The 22,638-nt window shown below is 35.3% G+C and overlaps 3 protein-coding genes across 7 annotated transcripts; 1 reads left to right on the top strand and 2 right to left on the bottom strand.

The window, feature by feature from the left end:
* Nucleotides 1–791: 791 nt before the first annotated feature.
* On the bottom strand, nucleotides 792–6,361 carry LOC103470103 (gamma-glutamyl hydrolase). 3 transcript variants are annotated; one of them, XM_008418270.2, is made up of 10 exons: nucleotides 5,504–6,360; nucleotides 5,346–5,396; nucleotides 5,129–5,243; nucleotides 3,661–3,711; nucleotides 3,410–3,494; nucleotides 2,822–2,960; nucleotides 2,367–2,473; nucleotides 1,570–1,663; nucleotides 1,344–1,481; nucleotides 792–1,266 (listed from the first exon to the last, which is right to left on the bottom strand). In XM_008418270.2, the coding sequence occupies exons 2-10, from the start codon at nucleotides 5,392–5,394 to the stop codon at nucleotides 1,148–1,150; spliced, it is 897 nt and encodes a 298-aa protein (XP_008416492.1). In that variant the 5' UTR covers nucleotides 5,395–5,396; nucleotides 5,504–6,360; the 3' UTR covers nucleotides 792–1,147. The 3 variants fall into 3 exon arrangements, with proteins under 3 accessions (XP_008416492.1, XP_008416493.1, XP_008416491.1); XM_008418271.2 differs by having other exon boundaries at nucleotides 5,469–6,360; XM_008418269.2 differs by having other exon boundaries at nucleotides 5,346–6,361.
* Nucleotides 6,362–8,106: 1,745 nt separating this feature from the next.
* On the bottom strand, nucleotides 8,107–11,795 carry LOC103470104 (nicotinamide riboside kinase 1-like). Of its 3 annotated transcripts, none has more exons than XM_008418273.2 (8): nucleotides 11,622–11,795; nucleotides 11,178–11,268; nucleotides 11,035–11,083; nucleotides 10,647–10,809; nucleotides 10,308–10,379; nucleotides 10,083–10,189; nucleotides 9,762–9,845; nucleotides 8,107–8,962 (listed from the first exon to the last, which is right to left on the bottom strand). In XM_008418273.2, exons 1-8 carry the CDS (start codon nucleotides 11,648–11,650, stop codon nucleotides 8,952–8,954), a joined length of 606 nt encoding a protein of 201 aa, XP_008416495.1. In that variant the 5' UTR covers nucleotides 11,651–11,795; the 3' UTR covers nucleotides 8,107–8,951. The 3 variants fall into 3 exon arrangements, with proteins under 3 accessions (XP_008416495.1, XP_008416496.1, XP_017161995.1); XM_008418274.2 differs by having other exon boundaries at nucleotides 9,762–9,873; XM_017306506.1 differs by having other exon boundaries at nucleotides 11,035–11,268; nucleotides 11,732–11,794.
* A 917-nt stretch (nucleotides 11,796–12,712) lies between these two features.
* ostf1 (osteoclast stimulating factor 1) lies at nucleotides 12,713–21,902 on the top strand. The gene is made up of 10 exons (XM_008418275.1): nucleotides 12,713–12,856; nucleotides 16,639–16,685; nucleotides 18,596–18,646; nucleotides 18,883–18,946; nucleotides 19,024–19,077; nucleotides 19,197–19,304; nucleotides 19,440–19,489; nucleotides 20,401–20,479; nucleotides 20,631–20,729; nucleotides 20,952–21,902. The coding sequence occupies exons 1-10, from the start codon at nucleotides 12,823–12,825 to the stop codon at nucleotides 21,008–21,010; spliced, it is 645 nt and encodes a 214-aa protein (XP_008416497.1). The 5' UTR covers nucleotides 12,713–12,822; the 3' UTR covers nucleotides 21,011–21,902.
* Nucleotides 21,903–22,638: the final 736 nt, after the last annotated feature.

Genomic DNA, 22,638 nt, shown 5'->3' on the forward strand with positions numbered 1-22,638 from the left:
CAAAGGATACTCAAGTACTGAGTAACTAGTCGTAAAATCTGATATTATATTTTAAAATATATCACTAAACAAAACAACTATAAACTTATGTAATTTATATGTGATGTGCCAAACTTTATAAACTGCATAAAATTAATACTTTTATAACTTTTAACTACAGTCCTATCATGAAGACAGATTTATATTTGGTTACATATTATATCAATCTATATTTTAGTAATGTTAGATGCACTTATAAATCTGTTTTTTTTAACATGTTAAGGGAGTCATCGATTGCTCTCCGCCGTTACCATGCTCTTCACTGTGAGCTCCAAGTGAACTCACAGGGCCTGGCGGTGTTTCCCCCACATAACTTGCATGTGAGTGATCCCGGGGTGTGGTCTGAGAACCGCCCTGGTCGCGCTAGCCGCTCCAGGGTCGGGACCCTGCCGGTGACGCCTGGAGGAGCACCATCGCTCCAAATACTGGGCCCAACCAGGTCCCAGTATTTGTCACTACCGCAAAACACGGAGTGCTGGGCGACTCTTTCGGGTAGTTTATTGTCTCCCGTGGACGTATACATTATATGATACAAATCTGTTCACTGTTCCATGTTTTCTTCATCCCATTGGTGATTTAACAACAGGAATAAAGAGTTTTCCTTCAATCGATTGAGTCAACCATCAAGCAAATTTTTTTGTCTCTATCTGGTTGTATTTGTTATTGAAATATTTAAGTGTTATAAAAAGAAACCTGCAGTCAATAAGAAAATTGACTCCAGGAGTCAAATAATTTTTTAACAACACTCCAAATTCAGAAAGAAAAATAACTTTTAATATCAATAATGACATTAGCATTCAATCATTTTTACTTTATTTGAAGATACAATTCATACAAAGTTATCAAGAAGGTGAAAAACTCTAAAATAAAAGAAAATATGCAGCAATATATAGCCTCAACTTTACTGGAGTGGGTAAAAAGCGCTCTCTTTTTGAAATACCCGTCTTCATAAATCCACAGTATCAATCACATTTATTTTAACCTTATCATGGCTTTAAATAATATTTTTCTAAGTAAAATTATTTAATGTTGCACTCAAATTCAAGCCACATCTTCACATTTCAAAAAGAAATGCAGGCGTCTAGCAGGCTTTGGCATCCTCCAAAACCTAGAAGAAATAGACCTGCTCATAGGCAGTAAAGTTTGAAGTGTAGACAGGAGTGAACTTGTAGATCAATGAAGCGTCTTCCTCCTCAGGAGAGTCAAAATGATGGAAACTCTTCCGTCCTAAACAAAGCACAGATGATTAAAGGCGATACACAGTCGAAGCTGTAATGAGAGGATAATTCTCACCTAATTCTTACCTTCATTGATAAAAAACTCAGCTAGCTGCGACGACACCTGAATGGCATGACTGGAGTGAGGGAAGCTAAGATTTCTGTTCCACTGAAAGCGGTTCACCTCGGGATGCCACTGCACTCCGTAGAACGGATACCTTTTACCTGGCAGGGCAGAGGAAAAGAAAGGACGTTCCATCACCACCCGGCTCAAGAGAAACAGTCTGGTTTTTCACTTCCACACTCAAATAACCTTCAATGGTGGAGACAAACTGAGCTCCATTTTCGGCGACGTTTGTCGACAGCAGGGAGAAGAAACCGCTCAGCTTCTCGTTTTCCTGGAAAGTCTGGAAGAACAGTTTAATTTTCCATTTAAGTTTTCAGCATTTCATCACATTGCAGCTGGAAATGCCAATGTATTTATGTAATAGACCAACACAAAGTAGTTTGTATTTGTGAAGCTGGAGGAAAACAGAAAATCTGAGAAGTGCGGCAAGCATAATTTTTTATTTTTTTTGCTCCAGTTACAGCTGCAGGTTTTTCAAACTTTCAGGCTATACTTTTCAAAATAGCTCAAGCTTAATTAGATGGATGGAGACTATTTGTGAACAGCAAGTCTTGCCACATATTCTTAATTGGATGAAAGTTAGGATTGTAACTTTTAAGAATATGTGCTGATCTGAACTCTTTCTTTGTACGTAACTGTGGTTGCATGTTTAGGGTAAATGTCTCAACTTAACTCAACTTAACTTAAAATTCACTTTTTTTCCTTTTTAAATAAGTTAATTAGGGTTTTATCTTAATGTTTCTGCGCTAATTTTGATGTTTTTGTTAAAATTCGTTTAGTTCTGCCTAAACCGCCTCACTAGCTCAGGCAGTCGGATTTTCTCTGATCGTCTAGACAGTTTGCAAGAAAAACAACGTCTCTGTCATGATTAAAATGGAACATTATCAGGTAAAATCAAGTTGTGTCATATACTTTCAATAGAAAATATTTGCATGAAAAGTATGACGTATTTTCCTTTTAAAAACAACAAAAGAGGAAGATACCTGTACTGTCAGGCCATATTTGTGAAAATTGCCAGTCAGAGGTTCTTCTGTCAAAGCTTTTATTAGCTCTTTAGAAAAACCTTGGAACATCCTGCTGGAGTGGGCCTCTGTAGGAATTAAAGCATTAATTTAGAAACATGAAAATGCATCTATGTAATGTTTAAAACTAAAATGGAAGACGTTTAGATGCATACTGATGTCCTAATGTAAATGAAAAGTTATCAGACTGCAGACTTTCAGGATCTTTCTTCAGGATTAATTTGAACAAATCATGTCTTCTAGCAACAATTAGCAAAAATTCTCTCAAAAACCCCTCTGTGTTGGGGAGGTGATGATGGGATTCGCATCATGTATGTTGCAAAAAACATGAAGTTTAACAACAGTTTATGTTCCCTTAACCTAAAAAACAAACCAAGCAATTAAAAGACGTCAGTGATGCCACAGAAAGGTTTCACCTGTGGTTAAGTTGAGGGGCAAAGCCACATTTCTAGCCGGAGTTGCTGAGAGCAGATTCTCTTCGGCCACCAGCACAGTGAGCAGCTGCATGCCCAGACAGGTTCCCCAGATGGGGAAGAAATCCCCTGCATCGTTGGCCTGGAACAAGAACATTCATTTAACTTCCCTTCGCTCCGAAAACAAAAGAAACGTGAGAACAATGCACAACCTTTAAAGACTGTTTATGAAATCTTTCTCATTTGTGGCCAAAGAGCATAGATGAATTACTGACTGGGTCTAATAGAGTCAGCAAAGCAGATACAAATTAAGAAACACAAATAACTTCAAAAATGAATGATGACAAAGAAATGCAGAGCAGCGATTAAAGCACAAGTACTTGAAGTATACATGTTTTAAAAGCATGCAAAGCTTTCTAACTAGATGCCCTAAATTAATGCAAAGAGACAGTTTGGTAATGAAAAGGATGCAAGATGAGGGTGAAGACACACAAAAATTACAATTAACACAAAATGAAGAACAAATCAGTCAGTGCTGAGAAAATTTTGGGAATATTAACCAGAAAATGAAACATGATGCGTTATACCCACCGTCAGAGCGAGTTTATAAAAAATCTTCGCCACCCTGGCAAAGTCTGAGGTCTTCAAATCCACGGCTCCACCGATGAAAAACAGGCTGAACACCACAAAGAAATTAAAAATGGTCAATATTTTAATTTAATGTTAAATTGTTAACATTAAATTGGTCAATATTTTTTACCATATTAAAAATAATGGTCAATATTTTAATTAAATGTTAAATTGTTCTCCTGCAGAATAATACATATATTGGGCTTTCTCACCCATTTATCTTCTTGAAGATGCTTTCATACTCTGCAGTAGAAAGAGTCAATCTGTAAAAAAAAACCCAGCACAGTCAGTGGTTATTTAATGTTTACACATTTTACAAACAGGAGCTTTCAGATGTCATCACATTTTTAAAAAAAATCATCAAACATTTATTATTTGTTTTTATTGTATAGTTGAGAAATGTTCAATTGGATTGAGATTAGGGATTTGGAAAACATTCCAGAAGCTAAAATTTAACCATCCAAAATAAGTTAATCGTGCGTCCAGGATTATTTTATATTATAAATAATTTATTAACTGACATTTAGGAAGAGTTATGAAGCCATTTCTAGGGCTGTGGGACACCAGGGAGAGAGAGTTGTTCTAAACAAGTGGGGGAAACATGGAAAAGTTGTGAACTTTCCCAGGATTATCCACTAAAAATAGTCCAGGATCTCATCCAGCAGGTCACAAAAGAACCAAGAACAACATCTAATGAGCTTTAGCTCCGTTGCTTCATCGCTGAGGTTCTGTTCTAAAGTCAGAACCACAGCTGAACAAAAATGACACCAAGTCTGTCTGCCTTTCAAACAAAAACTTAACAATCCCAAAGAATTTCAGTAAGACACTGAGGAGACAAATACAGTGTGTGCGCAAGCCGGTTTCAATAAGCAATAATCAATTTATCACACACATAACACAAAACAAGCATGATTATTTGTTTTTCTCATGTGTCTCTTTCTACCAAAGACTGGATCACCAAAGGTTTTATCCATTTAATTGGTTGTTTTGTTTATTTACTTTGCATATTTAAAATGTCTTCTAGTTTTAGCATTAAACGATCGATAGAAATTAAGATTTATTGATCTTTTATTACTTTAAAATGGTTTCAAAAGCAACGTTACCATTTATCACAATAACTTCTTGGGCAATACATCATCCAGGAAACCTTGTTATCATCACAAGGCTACTTTCAAGTCCTGCTAGTCCATCGCTGAATGACTCTAAGTTCAGAAACTGGAGTTTTTGGAAGCGGCCTAGTCAAAGTCTGGGATTCAATGCTATTAGGATGCTGAAGCCTGACTTTAAAAGAGCATTTACACTTGAAAACCTCCAAATGTAGGTAAATCGAACAATTTGCCAAGATGAGAGGACTAAACTTTCTCTACATGGAGGTAAATGACTGCAGTTGTCACAAACTGATAGCAGTTGTTGCTGCAAAACGAGTTAAAATCAGATACTATATTACTTTTTGACTAATCCATTCATGTATTGTGACACTGTCTTTCACTGCAGGGTCACAGGGGGGATAGTGTCTTTCTTCAGAAGCCATTAACGAGAAGAAAACACTCTCCATCACAAAATGAAAAAGTTTAAAAAGAAATCTGCAAATAGAAAGCATTTTTCCTCCACAATGTTGAACCTCTTCTTATCATCTTGTTGCCATTTTCTCAGGTAAAACCACCAGAGCCTCCAACCCACCTGATCGGCACCACCCTGCTTCCCCCCGACGCGATGTAGTTGACGTAAGAGTCGGGTATGTATGTCGCTCCAAAAGGTTTCATGACATCATCTGAGACCATCTGAGTCAAAACACCTGAGCAGCAAAACGAAACACAAAAACAATCAAACGTGGCTGTGGCAAACTAATTTTGCTGGGTTTCTTTTACGCACAGAACTCCTAAATAAAGTTTCTTACCAATCACTGGTCTATCATTCAGCCTCTCCTGTTTGAGATTAGCAGGCATGGCTTCATGGCAACAGATGAGGCAAATGAAAAACAGGAAGAAGCAGATAAAAAATCTTCGGCTGGGCATCTTACCTCTGAACAATTCAGCAAAAAAGATTCTTACAAACCTGCCAGAGGGTTCAGTTTGTGATAATAGTAACTACATACTTATATATGTAGAAGTAGAGGCGGATACAGTCAGAAAGGGGAAGTGAGGAATGCCCTGCTTTGCATGTGATGTCTGTTTTACTGCACATTCCGGTCGGACAAGTTCATTGCTGACGTAAACACAAAATATCCAGCAGATGGCGTGGAATTTTTGAGAAATGTTTCATCCGCTGGTGTGGTAAACAGTCCAGGTTCATGCATCTCACATGGGGTTTTGCAATTAAGGTTTTGAGACCTTGTAGAACCTCCTGCAGAAAATCCGAAAACGTGGTGTCAGACATGATCGTGCGTGTGAAAATGAAAGCAGTAGTTTAAGGCTGAAGCTTTGGACAGGCCGTTTCCGTTTCAGTGATTGCAGTAAGAGTCTGTGAAACTCCAAACTTATTCCAATGAAGCTGCTCAAGCGTTTTGGAAAATCTGTGGCTTTTATGTGCATTTAAAAAACCTTCCCGCTTATAAAACCTGCAAGAAAACATGACTTATTAGGCAACCTGTTCTGAAGTTCTCGGATTACATAACATTAGGGCACAACTTCTTAAAATTTGGAAACTTCGTTGGCCAATAAGAGCACAGTGAACTTCTAGAAAAGCAAGCTGGTTGAAATAACTAAATAAACAAATAATAGGCCATCCTGGATCAATTAAAAGTGACCTATGCTGCCTTGAACAGATTAATATAGGTCTGTACAAAACATGTTCATTACATTATTTGCCTAAAATCTTTCTTAGATAATGTTACTCTGGCTACTTTCAGAACTAGCTGTTCACACTACAGCCTGAAGTGACCCAATTCCGATTTTTTTTTATGTAATGCGACCTGTATCCGATCTTTTCATGGCAGTGTGAACAGCACAGGTCGGATTCTTTTTCGAATGTGACCCATATCCGACACGTATCCGATTCAAATGCGACCTAAAGTTCAGGTCGCATTTATTCGAACTGAACGTCACTGATTCTCAACAAATCTCACTATTCTGCGTTACTGATACGCGCAAGCAGGAAGAAAAACAACAACCATGACGGAATCTAATGATGATTAAGCTGTTAATATGCTGCTCCGGCCGGACAACAACTTCAAATATGTATGCTATGCTCCACCGTTAGCCAGTATTTACTTCCGCAAACACTGAGCACTTCTTCTTTTTATGGCAGTTGGCAGAACATTGAGAACGCTGACGCTATTGCGCCCTCTAGTGCGCATGCGGGACACTTTCAGGTCGTTTGCCCGTTTACACTGCAGAACGCATACAGGTCGCATTTATTGGCAGTGTGAACGGCCCCGGCAAAAAAAATCGGAATTGCCAAAAATCGGAATTGGGTCACTTCAGGCTGCAGTGTGAACGCAGCCTCCTGTCACTTTAAACCCAAATAAGCTGCTGCTGGCCACTCAACATTTACACTGACTGCAAACAGATGTGAAATTATACAACTGTACAACTTTGAAAAGCAGAAGTAGAGCCACCTGCACAACCAACAAAGATGCAGCAAGTAGTTTCTGGACAGTAAGTCAACAACAAAACACTTATCTTATTCATCAGCTGTTGTACAGCAGATAGAGAGGTAAAACCAGCTGACCAACCGTTCTGAAGCTTAGCTTGGGTTGCTAGGTAACGGGCTGGACTTCACCGGGGTTGCTAGGTAACGGGTTGGGCTTACTGGGGTTGCTAGGTGAGGGGCAGTGCCTGCTTTTATGTGATGATACATTCTGGAGGTTTTTCAAATGGCACATTAGTTATTTATAAAACTATTTCTCTGCCCATTTACAGCTAATGTTTAACAACTTATGTTTCTTAAAGAAAGTTTCTGGCAAAGTAACAGAAACCAGGTCTCTGCACACTGTAAAACATTTGAAGGTGGTTTAACTTGAAAATGAAAGTTCACCTTGAACATGCAACTTAAATCAACAAGAAAATTGTATTGGTTTAGATCAAAAATTAAAGTTCATATACTTGATTTAACAAGAGACAAGTTGTCTAAAACATTGTTTTTTAAGTTAATAAATTTTCAATTGTAAGTTTTAACTTAATGCTGCAATTTAAACCAATAATTATTTCACAATACCCCAGAAAGAACTGCCCTCACCTAGTTAAAGAGCATAAATTTTTCTAGGCTTTTTAAAAATGGTCTTAAAGAACCAGATATTATGGTTTATGTAAACTTCTGTATTTAATGAAACAAAAAGTAGTAAATATGTAACCAAACATCCTCTAAAAATTCTCCTTCTCGTTATTCCGGCATTTAGAGAAGAGAAATAGTTTTTATACTCTTAACTGACCCCAAACTGGAAACGCTTGTCTGATTTTAATTCAGACAACTTCATGGTCAGACTGTCTGTTTTTCTAAAGTCTCACTGATGAATGATGCATTCTGCAAGTAAGATACTGACTGCTTATAAAGACTAGTAGAACCCCGTTTCATAAAAACAGTATCACTTTTTCTGTGCTGATCATTTAAACGTTTTACATATTTTCCCTTTTGCTTCACACTCTACATATTGATATTTTAAAAAGTGACAAAAACATGACATTTGAAAGTTTTGCAATAAAATCAATGACATGAGAAGATTTACTGTAGACATTAATGTATTTTTCAAAAACAAGCATTGACAATGGAACAGAAACATGAATTAAAACTGATCTAAAATAATCAGACAAATATCATGCTGGAAATATGAACCACCAAATAATTAAAAGCTTTAATTAGCTACTTTTTATATCAAAAAGAGTAATTGTTATAATTTGGTCAGCATTTTTTACATTTTATTTTGCTTTCAAAAAACATCCAAGGGAATGTAATCTCAGTTTTAGAATAAAGCTGGGTGAATCTTTAATGCTTTATAGGCTCATAAATTCAAGACTGGTGAATTTTATTGATTCAATAGTCAAACATTAAACCAATCTCACGGATGATAGCAAGATAAAAGGATTACAAGCTGATATTACAGAGCTGCAATACAATTTTTTGATATATGTTGAACATTTTTGAGATCATGTCAGTACAAAAACAAGGTTCCAGTGTGAAACAAAGTTAATGTTTTTGTAAAATCCACTAACTGATGGTAAAAATGTCAGCTTCAGGCAACAGAAGAAGAACAATAGACAATATTTGATCAGTTTCTTCTCATAAGCACCTTTTTAAGAGTCTTTTTAAAGCAATTATAATCCACCTTACTGAAAGCAGTAACATTTTAAGTGAACATCACTTTTTCTTTTGCAATAATGAAATTCTAAGGTGGGAAAACCTTAAGTCTGTGGGATGAAGCATCTGCATAAAGTGTTGAAACAAACCCATTTAAAGGAGATCAAAATCAACAGTAACCAAAAGTCTTTGAAACAGCACCAATAAAATGGTTGGTCCTTTCAGTCTCACATCACTCCATTAGAAGACATCCAGATAAATGTCGATCACATCAGCTTTGTCCTGCAAAAACAAAGTGAAAACATTTGATTTCCTTTCGATCAATTTAAATTATTTTGTCAATTTTTACTTAAAAATTGCATACAGAAATGTATCTTTACTTCAGCCAGTAATAAGTCAAAAAATGTCTATTACCATCTCCGCAATCAAATCCTTCCTTCCTATAATGTCTCACCAGCTCTCTGCATGTTTTCACTGTTTATCAATTTACTTTTTAATATATATTTTTATTCCATTCATTAAGCAGTCATAAATTCATACTCTTTCCTCACAAATACATGAAGTTTATTAAATAACAGAAAACCAAGAAATTACATTTGTTTAACTGTTCACGGTTATGAAGCTCAAAACGGAGATGTTTCTGCAACATAAATGGAGTCCACTTGTAAATTCAGTTGATTTTTTAACTGCATTTGGAATCAATAAAATTGACGTAATGCAAACCATGTAATCCTGACTGTCAACTAAACAGAAGAAAAGATTAATCCAAACTGTAATCTACCAGGAGTACAAATGGTTCTACATCTAGACAGAATCAGTAAGAAGAACATAATAAACCACATAAATAGAAACTAAATGAATTTTGCTGAGTTGCATATGAAAGCTTCACGTTACTTAAGACAGGATGTGATTTAGCCAAACCTCCCCCACATTTCAAGCTTCTTTTTCTGGTTGGGCTAAAGTTTACCACTCCTCAGTCGCTTTAGTTGGATATTTCAACATAAACAGCAAATTACTCATAAATTACTCTGTTCCATTTCAGCATACTGATTTTTATTTCCAGATTAAGAAGCAGCCTTACCCTGGAGTCTGGCTATTTCTTTACGAATGTCTTCATAAACAGCAGCTAAAACCTCGTCCTTTGGCTTCAGACCATCCAGAAAAACTGCAAAAACAGGATAAACATGCAGCACCTGCAATCCTTAACATTTTTACAAACAGTGCAGCAGCTTTAAATAATGACAAGTATAACAAAATCAGTACGATCATCATTAGAGAAGGGCAAGTTGCCGCTATCATAGAAGTACCTGTAATAACCAATATGTTGCTCATGCTGAGTCATTATTAAAATTGTACAAGTCCATAATCTAAAGGCCATTCAACATTTTAGATGTCCTCTCACCAATTTCTGAAGTGATTCTCTCCATCTCCTCGCGGTTTTGAAGGTACATCGGCCACACGTATCCATCAAAGTAGTTTGGAGGGTCTGGAGGCGCATACACCCTCATGCTGCCAGGACAAAAACACAGAAACAGCTCTTAAATTAAGATTTCGCAGAAAATCAGAGTGAAAGAAGTACAATGTTTTTAAAATTACACTAATAATACCAAAAAAGAGAGATAAGTACCTCCGTCTCTTCTTACAGACGTCATAAGGTATTTCCAAAAAATATCTCATGTCAAACATCTCATTTAAAGGCCTGGAAGGACAGAATGTGAATAGTATGATTAAAAGACGGCTAGGAGAATTTAATGCTAATATAATATAATAGTATATTATAATATAATATTAAACTGTGAGATGCAACAGAATTAATAGTGACTAGAAACAGCAGATCAGTTATTCTACAAAACATGTTCTATGTAAATACAAGAGACATAATTTCACAGTTTTAATGACAGATTAGAGGTTAAAAAATAAAATGGAAAAACATCCATCCATCATCCATCCATCCTGTATTTTGTACCTGTGGTTGAAAATGAGGAAACCTTCCACTATCAGAATGTAAAGTTCGTCATCGGCGGATGAGTCTTTGGCTATCAGGCCCCGCCGCCTCAGGAACTCATGAGGGTCTTTTCTCCAGGAGTAAACCTCCTTCATCATCTCCTCCATGTGAAGAGCATCAAGCGCTTAAAGAGAAAGCAGTTAGCACCATCTCCATTTCTCAGCTGAGACACAAATTCATTTCAATACACAATAACTGACCTGAAAATTCACTAAAATACCAAAAACAATGTTACCAGAAAAACTTTTTTTAGGACGGGCGTCAAATAAAAAGAGTTGGTTTATAATTATAGAACCTTAATTTCAGTCAAAATCATCAAGTTAAATAACAGACAAGCATTTGTACTTACTGTCATATTGCTTGAAGCCGTTACTGTCCAATGGTACAACAAAGTCATCCTGACAAGAATAAATACGTAACTGTAAATTCTTATCTGTTGTGCCAGAAATTGTTAAAACACCAATATTATCTAAGGAAGCCTTCATGGTTTACTTTAAAATACGTATCCTGAGCAATGATGCTGCTGTTGTGTATTTTCTGGTGAAGAAATTGGGAGAGGGTAGATTTTCCTCCATTGGTCACCCTGCGATTAAAGCAAATGGAAATTATAAAATAAAGAAACCTAACAGAAAATACCTACTTAAGAGTAGGTGTTTCGAATCGTAAAAAGTAAACAGGTCTTATCAGCCCTCACAGCCACATGGTTATCGCAAAGTCTACCGATCCGTTGTCTTGTTGCTTCAGTTTCAAATATTTCTGCACATTTTTCTCTCTTGTTTTCTCCTAGTTTGTATTTAGTGGTCACATCGGAAGCACTTTACAAAGTGAAACCTTGTAATTCCGTTATCAGTGGTTCCGTTTTTTAGTAATGAGCAGCAATGCGTGAAAATTAAGACAGTTACACATAGTTTGCTGACAGCATTCAGGTTTACTTACCCACCAACTCCAACAATTATAGTCTTCATTTGCGAAAGCTCACGGCAAAACTACTGAAGTGTGTCTCTAGTTATAAGAAAATAACAAAAACAAAAAACAAAAAAACTCACGTTTAACCAAGAAACAGCCGCATTGTTTACCTACACAAACACAACCCTCCTCTCTGTCACTCGTTTCCGCCCAAGGACGCATGTGATTCGCTGAAGACGGTGTTACGTCACGCCCTGGTCATTGAAAAAGAAAAAGTATGCGTGTTGGATTAGCTGCCGATTTATGAAAAGATATTTCAATTAAAATGTAAAATATGTTCTTGGTAGCACAATAAATACCTACAATAAAACGTTATTAATATTAGTAACTGTTATTTTTACTGACTATATATTTTACATAAATGAACATAAATTATTACAAATAATATATATTTAAATTTTTATATAAATCATTAAATTAAAATGTATATTATTTTCAATTGTTTATGTTAATAGATAATTACAAATTGTTTGTTAAACAACAAAACAAAAACCATAAACAATTGCAAATAATATAAATGTTAATTTTTATATTCATTATAAAATGTATTAAATTAATTTAGATGAATTATAAAATTAAATGTATATTATTTGTAATTGTTTATACATTTATGTAAAATACAGTAAATAAAAATAACAGTTACTAATATTAATAAAAAATATATTATTTTATTATCTTAATCTTATTATTTTTCTTTTATCATGTTATTATTGTTTTACAGCTATTATTTCTGAGATTACTAACACTAAAAATAAAAGCAATATTCTTGAAAATATTAATGAAATTGTCCATATTAGTTGGCCTAACACACAAAATACTAAATCAACATTAACTTTACAATATCTATCTATCTATCTATCTATCTATCTATCTATCTATCTATCTATCTATCTATCTATCTATCTATCTATCTATCTATCTATCTATCTATCTATNATCTATCTATCTATCTATCTATCTATCTATCTATCTATCTATCTATCTATCTATCTATCTATCTATCTATCTATCTATCTATCTATCTATCTATCAAAAGCTGTGCGCATGCGCACGTCAAGTTTTCCGCTTAAGTTAACTTCCTCATTAGCAGCGTTAGCTTCAAAGTGATCCACAGTCCAGCGTCGTCTCTGTCTGAACCATCTTTTTTTCGGTTCGTCTTCGAGCCTCACAGATGTCTAAGCCTCCTCCCAAGCCGGCCAAGCCAGGTAAGACTACGTTTTCGGTGACTTTTGGCTTAATTTTCCCCAAAAACTTTTCTTTCGGTGTTGTTTGGTACGTGGACAGTGCACCTTGTCTTGTTGAGTGGCTGAAGCTAATGGGCGGGTGCGCTTGTTAAGCTTTCTGAAAGCTCGGTGTAGAAGACTTAAATGCAGTAATTAACTGCTTTATCTCGGGACATTCAATAATATGACTTCAGAGGAAAGAAGGGGTAAGGAGGCTTTAGTTGGGTGTTTGCTGGCTGACCGGGGCACCAAGCTCTGAGGCCGCCGTCACTTCCCTATTTCCATCATCCATGCAGTAAATGCAGCTTGCTGCCCCAGAGGTAGCTTCATTCAGATAGGTGCCTGTGTGGTCACACCTCTGTATTCTGATTGTCTTCATTCCAATACAAAGGACGCCTTTTAAATCAGATTTCCTTAGAGGTCATTTTTACAAATATTGTCTGCAGCAGCTACTGACATTATGCATTGACATCCATTTTTCCTGCAACATTTGAATTAAAAAAAATGCACGAAACTTAATGTTTTCAATGTTTTTTCATGCTAAATTATTCCTTTTCTCTACATTCAAAATACTTAATAGGGCTTATTTAAAATGTTGTCAGACCTAAACTTAATTAATGCATAAACTCAGATACTGCTTCTTTTGTGTGGATATGTAAAATGCTGTAAATTGACAAAAATCTATTTGTTCGCTTGACTGTTCTATAACTTTCTGTATTATTTGATCACTTTTATTATCAAAATTGCTGATTTTACGCCAAGTTTATTCATATACATGGTACTGGAAGGTGAGTGCAGTGCTGCGCCTTACCACTGGTGGCGCTGTGGTGCACACAGTAATGTGCATTTCCACTTCCGTCTCTAAAAATCGCCAGTGTACGTGTTGATTACGCGTATCCCATGCATTTTCTTTGGAGATAAAAGATGACACTTTTCATAGGAGTATCATGAGGAAATGTGAGTTAATTTTAGTCACAATACGTAACAGTAACCTAGCTTTCTTTGATGAAATTAACACTGTAAATGTTTAAGACGAAATTGGAACGATTAATTGGACTGATCTTGGCGAATTACTCATTGAAATAATCATCAAATAATCTAGTAATCGATTAATTAACTGGAGTATACTCAAAATTAACTGACCACAAATTAAGCCAAAACTGTAAATAAATAAATAAATAAATAAATAAATAATATATATAAATCAACAAATCGGCCTAACGTTTTATTGATAAGTGGCAAACAAATGGATGAGCTTTTCACATGTTGATGTTGCAAGTATTTATTTATTTTTAGCTGCAGATGCATCATTTTGCTGCAAATGATCGTGTGTACACTAAAGGGATGCTGTTCAGGAAATCTAGGCAATAAAATTATTTTCTCATTTAAAAAGGGAATTGAATGATTTATTTGCATCTTTTAATGTGTTTATATTATTGCATAAAATAGGCTTAAATGAAAAATTTGTAAAATGTGCCCATTTTAAAAAATCTGATTTAAACCGAATAATCAATAGAATAATAGAGTACTGAAATAATCACTAGTTGTAGCCCTATGTTATGCCATTAAGTAACTCATACCTGCAGGATTTAGTTCAAACTGGAATCGGAACCAAAAGTAACTGGACATCGAGTTCAACAGTAAAACAAGTTCAGAGAAGAAAATACAGTTGAAGTAAATTACAAGATTAAAAAGTTTTATGTGCATTTCTGTCCTTTAATTCCTGAAAAAACTTAACAGAAAATAAGCCTGGAGGCCATAGTTTCAGTACATTGTCATTACAGGTACAACATGGAGAACAAACTGCCCTGAAACCATCAGAAACACATTTTATGTTTCAGCTTTTTGGCTACAAATTAAAAGTGGAAGAAACTCAAGACACACTATTAGCTTAGATATCTACTTACAGCAATAAAGCAGGGATAAAAATCACAAAAAAACTGTATGTAGCCAATATATTTTTATTCTATTTGTAAATGCTTGCATTTATGTCATAAATTGTTCTTGTTACCATTTTTGTTGTTTAATTTGATTTCTGGATGTGATCTCAGGTGTCTCACGTTTGCTTTTTGACACCAAGTTTGGTAACCAATGTTTTACAAAAACATAAATTTTGATTATACAATAAGTAATCAATGAATTCACAGGATTAGACCCAGAATGAACAGAGGTGCATCTTATTAGCGGTAGCAACAAACTTGATGGCTCCACAGAAGGCTGTTTGGATTATTTGGATTATGTCGTCATGTCTGGTTCGTCATATAACAGGTTAAATCAGGTGCTGGTTTTCCGTCTGTATCTGGTTGTGCAAAGAGTTTGTATTTGGTTTTGTTCCCTTTTTTAGATTTCTGCTTTTTACTACATAATCTGACTACTAACTGTAATCCCGACTCATAACAGATGCTGCAGGATTTTGAGTGTTGCATTCAGATTTAACAAGACCAGGTGTGCAGATGTTGCTTCAAACAGCTGGCATTTGGTTTGCAATAATGAGATTAATTTTGCAAGTTGCCACAGATTTCTAGCCAAACACAAATTCTTGTATTTAGGAATTAAGAAATTAAACAGAACTCCTATTGTTGTTTTTTTGTGAACTGTACAAAAACTCCTATTTTTCTCTTTTTGGTCCTGTTTTAGGTTATTTTCCACTTGAATCTGCTCTGTTGCAGAGGGTTTTAGATAAAGCCAGAGCCCGGCCTCCTGAGCTGAGGTATTTGTGTGTTTAAAATAACATGACTGTGCCTGCAGAGCAGCAGACATGAACAGAACTGGTGTTGTGTGGTGGTACAGACCCCCCCCCTGTACCCCCCCCCCCCCCAGTTTAACCTCTAAACACTGTGCATTTAAACATTCCAGGTGCTGAAATAAAAGATTTTAAAACTCCTAATTCTAATAATCGTAAATGTATTCAAGCTTGTCAGTAATTAGATCGCCATCTGACCTTTTGATTAATTTCCGTTTGTTACACAATGTGAGATTTCCTCATGTGTTCTCTGCATACGTCTGCTTGTATATTTACAGCAGACACCACAGATGCATTTTATTTTTACAGCTTACCCAGTAAAGATAATAAATGCACATATAAAGAATGCATCTGTTTGTGGTTTTAAATCATGTCGTTGACCTAATCGGGGTGTGACACGTTTGAAAAGGAAGTTGGCTGAACAAAGTAGCACAGGGTGATGACGCCTCGCCAAAAGAAAGATGCAGATCTGTCCTTTTTGTTTGGTTGCAGAGTTCGACTCATTCTGGTCAAGCTCAGCTGAATCGACGCCTCGTTATTTGTGTGCAACCCGGCGGCTCTACTGTTTACTAAACTTTGAATTTCTGTTGTCAGGGCGGTGAGACTTCAGGTTTAAATGTTTAAAAATGCTTCTTTAAGCTTTTTTGTGGGTTTCTGAGCGACTTCTGAAGGCAGACCACAACCACCCGGGTTGCATTCTTGTAGCAAAGCGAACTCCAGGCCAGAGCAGGCCCAGAGGGAAGGCGCAGTTGCACAATGACCCACTGTGTGTCTTTTTGTGCTGCATGTAGTAATAAGTGTGTTTTGTTATTGGCTGCAGGAGAATCGTACCGATCTGATTTGTTGTTGTTACAGTATTTCACCTTGTTGAAGCCAGCTGGGCTGCAGGAGTGAACTTGCACTTATTGTGCTGCGACGCCTTTGCGTGTCCTTGGTGTGTTTTTTCCATCATGGCTTCCGTTTTAACCTGTCTAGCAGCTCCATGTTTCATTTAACAAATTGTTTTTATGTTCTTTTCCAGGCCAAGTGAAGGTGTTCAGAGCGTTGTTCACCTTCGATCCCAGAACGGTAAGGGCTGTCATTTATATTTGGCAATATGTTTTGATTAATAGTGACAATTTCTCAATATAACTTATTAAAATGGAACTTTATATGTAATATTAGTTATTTAATATGTTTAGAGATCTGCATCGATTCCTGTTGCAGAATACAGTAAATCATGGTTAATTATTGATGCAAAAAATTGAGATTTATAAAAATTCTGGGATTTTTTTAACCCTGTAGTGCCTGAATATATTCAATAGTATTTAAAAAATTTTTTGCTTGAATTGTTTTTAACTGTGACCTGTTGCAATAACCAATTAACCACATGGTAAAACGATCTTGATTCTGATATTGTTTGAAGGGCAATTTTGTTTAGAGACATCCTAATGCATATTATTTATTGCTTTTAGCTTTTTTTATTTTGGATATTTGTTATTTCTCCAATTCTAATGTGGATTGTCATTTACAAAATTAAAGTTTATTGGTCTTTAAATGTGCCATTATCAATATATTACTGGAAAGTAGTCTAAAGAACAACTATATTATTTATTTCTGGGCAATTTATCACTACAGGCCTCCCTAGAATTAATATAAATGTTGATATGATGCTAATCAGTGACTTTAAGCTCATAAAGAATAGAATTATTTTGAATTACAATAAATATTTTTCTCATCATCACAATATTTCAAATATAGCCAAAATGCTTCAAAATCACATTGCTGCATAGTCCCTGGGTCTACGATCCCCTTATTGATCTTAAGAAACTAAAATTTTAATTTTAATTTGCATGTAAAATAATAATAAAAAAAAAGTTAATTAAAATATGAATAATAAAACTTAACTGAATTAAATTTGTTCTTGAGTCCACAATTTTTACACATTCAGAATTCTGGTACATGTAATTATGTAATTTTTTATGTAATTTATTTGTTTTTATTTTTATTTGTTTTATTAATAATCCAAAGTTGTAATTTAAATGAATTTTGCATAGCTGAGCGATACCAGATGCAGTTCACCATCTGACCACTAGATGGGGGCAGAATGTCTTATTATGGAGTCCTTAGCAACCAGATCTTTAGCTCGTTTAACGATCATTATTAATTTGTTTTGGATTTTGCAAAGTGAGTTTTGAGTTGTACAAAACTAAAAGACCCTTGGGGGTAAAAAAAAAGAACCTAATTTATTAAGTTTATATTTTACAACATGCTGCTGTGTTTACAATTAAACAAACTGCAATTTACTTTTTGTTATGAGCTTTTTTGGTAACAAAGAAGTACATTAAATGTATATGAGGGGAAAAAAGTTCCCTTTCTGGATAAAATCAGGTCAGTTAGATTTTTTTGGGGAAAGTGGACAACTTAAAAAAATAAAACGACAATTAACTTGCTGTTTACATAAAAATTAGGGGGAAAAAACTCTGTGTAAATGTTAGAACTCCTAGATATACCATATTTTTAAAAATTTTTATAATGATTATTCCCAATTTTGATAGTTTTTTTTCTTTATCGCCACTATGGAGGAGGTAAAGAGCCAGTTGTGGTTCTGGTTGCAGATGTTTTCCTTTTGCTCTTTGATTTCCAAAATGTTCCCAATATTTCCAAGGACCCATTTCAGTTTGCCATCCATTTCTCTGTGCATGTTAGCTTTTATGTAGTCTCTCAATTAATTTAGCAATCAGATCTTTAGCTATAGGAATTATTTTATTTCTGCAGGATAGACTAAACAAAATTTGTGTTGAAATAGTTTTAAGCACAGGCTGGTAGACAAATTGAATGAAAACAAGTGGAGGTGAACTATTTAACAAATATCGACTGTAATCGGAACATCATCAAAAAATGACTGAAGTTAATTTGATTAATATAGAAGGCAAAGTTGATGTTGAAGTTAATCAGTGTGTCTAGGTGTCCCAGAGTAACAATGTGTTTTTTTTCAGCCAGATGAGTTGTACTTTGAAGAAGGAGACATTTTGTACATCTCAGACACGGTTGGTAAAAGTTGGGATTTCTCTGCCGCCTTTCTCACAATCTTTAACTCTGCAGTTATTCTTCCTCTTTAATGTGAATCCTGCGACCTCTGCATTTTTTCTCTCTCCTTGCTACATGTTATACATCCCTAAACACATAACATGCTCCAGCTTTATTTCACTTCTCCTTTTCATTTACTCTGTGTTCTTAAATTTACTCTTTTTATTCTGCTTCTAAAAATGAATGTTTATTTCAGAGCGACTCTAATTGGTGGAAGGGGACATGTAGAGGGAGGACAGGACTAATTCCTAGTAACTATGGTGAGTAAAGGAAAGATAGTCCAGAAATAACCTAATAATTTCACACAACAGTAGTATTACATGATCTTGTTTTTCAGTTGCTGAGCAGGCAGAATCTATTGATAATCCAATGCATGAAGCAGCTAAACGAGGTACGACTGTCTCAGTATTTAAATCGTTTGATCTTTTAATATTTTCAAGCTGCCTTGATCTTTTAAACTGCTTATGCCTACCAACCTGTGTGTTTTCGCTCATTTGTGTATAATCTCAGGCAATATGAGCTGGCTGAGGGAATGTCTGGACAACAAGGTTGGGATTAACGGGTTGGATAAGGCGGGAAACACTGCCCTCTACTGGGGATGCCACGGAGGACATAAAGGTAAGCAGTGAACGTCATGTTATTCATCTCTGAATGTGACACAGGAAGTGTATTGTAACAAAAAGGAATTTTTTTTGGCCCTTCTTTGTTCATATTATCCTAAACATGTTCAATATGTTTTCCATTTCCTGTCAGATGTGGTGGAGTTGTTGCTAAGCCAGCCCAACGTGGAGGTCAACCAGCAGGTGAGATGATTTTAAAAGCTCATTAGCAGCTTCACTCAAAGCTCATTTGAAAACAGGAAACATTTTCAGAGAGTAAAACCATAACCGAAGGTATTGGATATCAATAACTTCTACTAGAAAAGCACCAATAAATAAAAAGTTAGATTTTTCTCCATCATTTGTCAAATGCACTAAAAACTAAGATTCTGCATTGTTTGTGTACTTGTAAACCTTTCATCTAACATGATGTTGTATGCATAATTTAAAAAAAAAAACTTTAATGTGCTTTGATGTGATGCCTTCATTAAAATTTTCTCTTATGTTGACTCTAAGTCAGACTTTAAAGAAAACTAGAAAATGACTTGGAAATCAAATCAGTTTCTCTCTTTTAACCATTTATATCTAAATAACAAAATGAAATGTTATAAGTATATTTAATACATACTGAGAATCAAATTCCTACCAATGACATAAACCATAATGAAAAAAACCTAGATGAAAATATTAAAGTAAAGATGAGTTTGGAAAATAGAGATTTAATTTAAAAGTTAATGCAAATAAAGTTGGCAAAGGTCAACTTGTCTTTTCAAAAAGTAACTTAATTTCTACACAAGGATACATTTCTCACCATGTTGGAAAGAAAATTTCCCCAAAATTTTCTGTTGACTTTTTCTATGATAAAGTCAACAAAAACTAGACTAAACCTAAGATGACTAAAATTGTGACTAAATAAAAAGTCTGTCAATATTAACACTGAGTTTTTAATTCAATTTTCTATGAAGTTAAATTCCTGATTTGAATTATGATTAAAACGACTTTTTAAAATTACCACTAACTTCCAAGTTTAAACATGTCGTTAGTTTGTCACTGGTTGAGTGAATGGGTGTTAAATAGTGTCGTAGTAGTTTAATGATCTTGTTTTTATATTTTAGAATAAACTGGGAGACACACCGCTGCACGCTGCTGCCTGGAAGGGTTATTCTGACATCGTGGAAATGCTGCTTGCTAAAAGTTAGTTTCTCCTTTCATCTTAAATGGACACTGATATTTGAGAAATGATAAAGATTTGTCAAGCACATCAAATTTTGATTTCCTTCCAGTTTTCATTTTCTTTGTTTCTACATCTCTGTAGTTTACTTCAGTGTCGATGTGTTTGTTTCAGATGCGAGGATAGACATCAAAAACAACGAGTGTAAACTGGCTGTCGAAATGGCCACCAACGCCCAGTGTGCTTCACTCATCAAAAAGAAGCTGGGAACCAGTAAGTTCTTCCTCGCGTACAGAACGACACGGACAGGGAACTGTAAATGAACTATTTGTTCACTTGCTGTCTGCATTTTGGAGGGTTTTCTTTATTTGAAAGGTCTGATAAATATCAGAAATTCATCATGGTTTACAAAAAATATAATATGATACAGGTTTGACTTTTTGGACTGAATAAGTGAACTATTCTACATTTATAGGTTTGTTTCTTTTGTTACAGCCATCACCCGGACACATAGCAACGCTGAGGAGTATTTGGACGACGAGGACTCTGACTGAGCCGGCTCCGGCTCGCTCGGACCGTCTTTGCCGTTTTACATTGTTGGTTCTCTGGAGGTCGTGGAACTTTTAAGATTTTTGTTTTTGTTGTTTTTCCTGCAAGTCTAAAATGGGATTATCTTTAACTGAAACTCCATTTTAGCTGAAATATTTTGTTCAAACACTTCAGTTTTATGCTCTCTGCATATTGGCAGTGTGAGTTTCAAAGCACTGCGTTCATCCCATCGACCGTCTGCTTTGCTGAGTTCATTTCCTGATGTAGGGAGCGTATTTTCGAGCATTAGAGGCAGACTCTGTGGGCTAAGGTGCAAAATATACGTAGTGGGAGAGATGTGACCAAAGCTCTTCAGAGACGCGTCTTAAAACATGCAAATTATGTATTTATAATGGAGATTAAAGTGCCAGTGCAGATTCAGAGATATATATGACGTCTTTTATTTCCAAGCTTTCCTTTCATTCCTGAACTCCTCAGTAGACCAAAGTGAATGAAACTGTTGCATCTTCCTGCTTCAAGGCAACTTTAACTTTTGCTGAAGTGAAGAAATCTACCTTTAACTTTTATGATTAATTGGGTGAGTCTAAACCATTCTTGCATGGTAAGAATGTTTTTTTTATTTCCACTGGCAGCAGAGTCCTACTCTCAGTTCACTATAATTGATTAACATTCAGTTAAAGAAGCTGAAAAAGACTTGAGCTACTGTCTACCGTCTTTCCTAGATTTTCATGTTTGATTTCCAGCCTGGGAGAAAATGTCCAATTTATTATATCTGTATTTAACAAAGTGCCTTAAATCTATGCAACAGAATTTTTGTTTCTTTGGTTGAGTGTAATGTTGCTTATGTTTCACAATTTTGTCTTAAAACTGCAATAAAAATGTTAACATTCAATCTTGCTTAATTGTCTTAAGCATTTTTGCAATAAATTCAATACAGTGTGCAATTAGCTGAAAACACCTTTTTTCCTTATTTTTGCTGTGGATTTAAATCTACAATTTACATGTAGGTAAAGTGGGGGGGGAGAAAAAACGAGTTCAGTTTCAAGACATTGTTTATTAAAAAGTCAGCATTTTGACATTCCCAAAAAAAAGACAGAAAGGGCAAACTTATGTAAAGACAGAAAATACAGCAAGTCAATGAAAGATTCATGCTACATAACGGCCACACCGGAGGGGAGAAAAGCAAGTTGAAGCAGAGAAATTTTCTGAAATGAATGCCCTTTCTCCAGTTTTACATTTAACCACAAAGTTATTGTACTAGTAGAAATCTTCCTCTTCACCGAACAAAATACCCATTAACAAAAATAAAAACTTTTTTCTTAATTTGCTGGTATGACGTTAGAGAGCAGCATTTGTTCATGACTTCCAGTTGGGAGGATGACTACAATTTAAATTAAATCAAAACTTCAATTAAAAGAGAACATTTGTGAAATGTCTGCATCAGAAGATGGTCTGCAGCAGGAACAATCCAATTATTGGTAACACAGAGCAAACAGCAGGGTACATAGTTTCTTGGAACTGCAGGTTTCCATTGTGGTTTTCAATAGTACACATGCCTTTACTACAAAAACACATATACTGCCCTGCAGCACAAATGATAGGTAATGTGTAACATATGTAATCTAAATCAAAA

The sequence above is a fragment of the Poecilia reticulata genome, linkage group LG9, assembly GCF_000633615.1.
Source record: "Poecilia reticulata strain Guanapo linkage group LG9, Guppy_female_1.0+MT, whole genome shotgun sequence".
NCBI classification, from domain to species: Eukaryota; Metazoa; Chordata; class Actinopteri; order Cyprinodontiformes; family Poeciliidae; genus Poecilia; species Poecilia reticulata.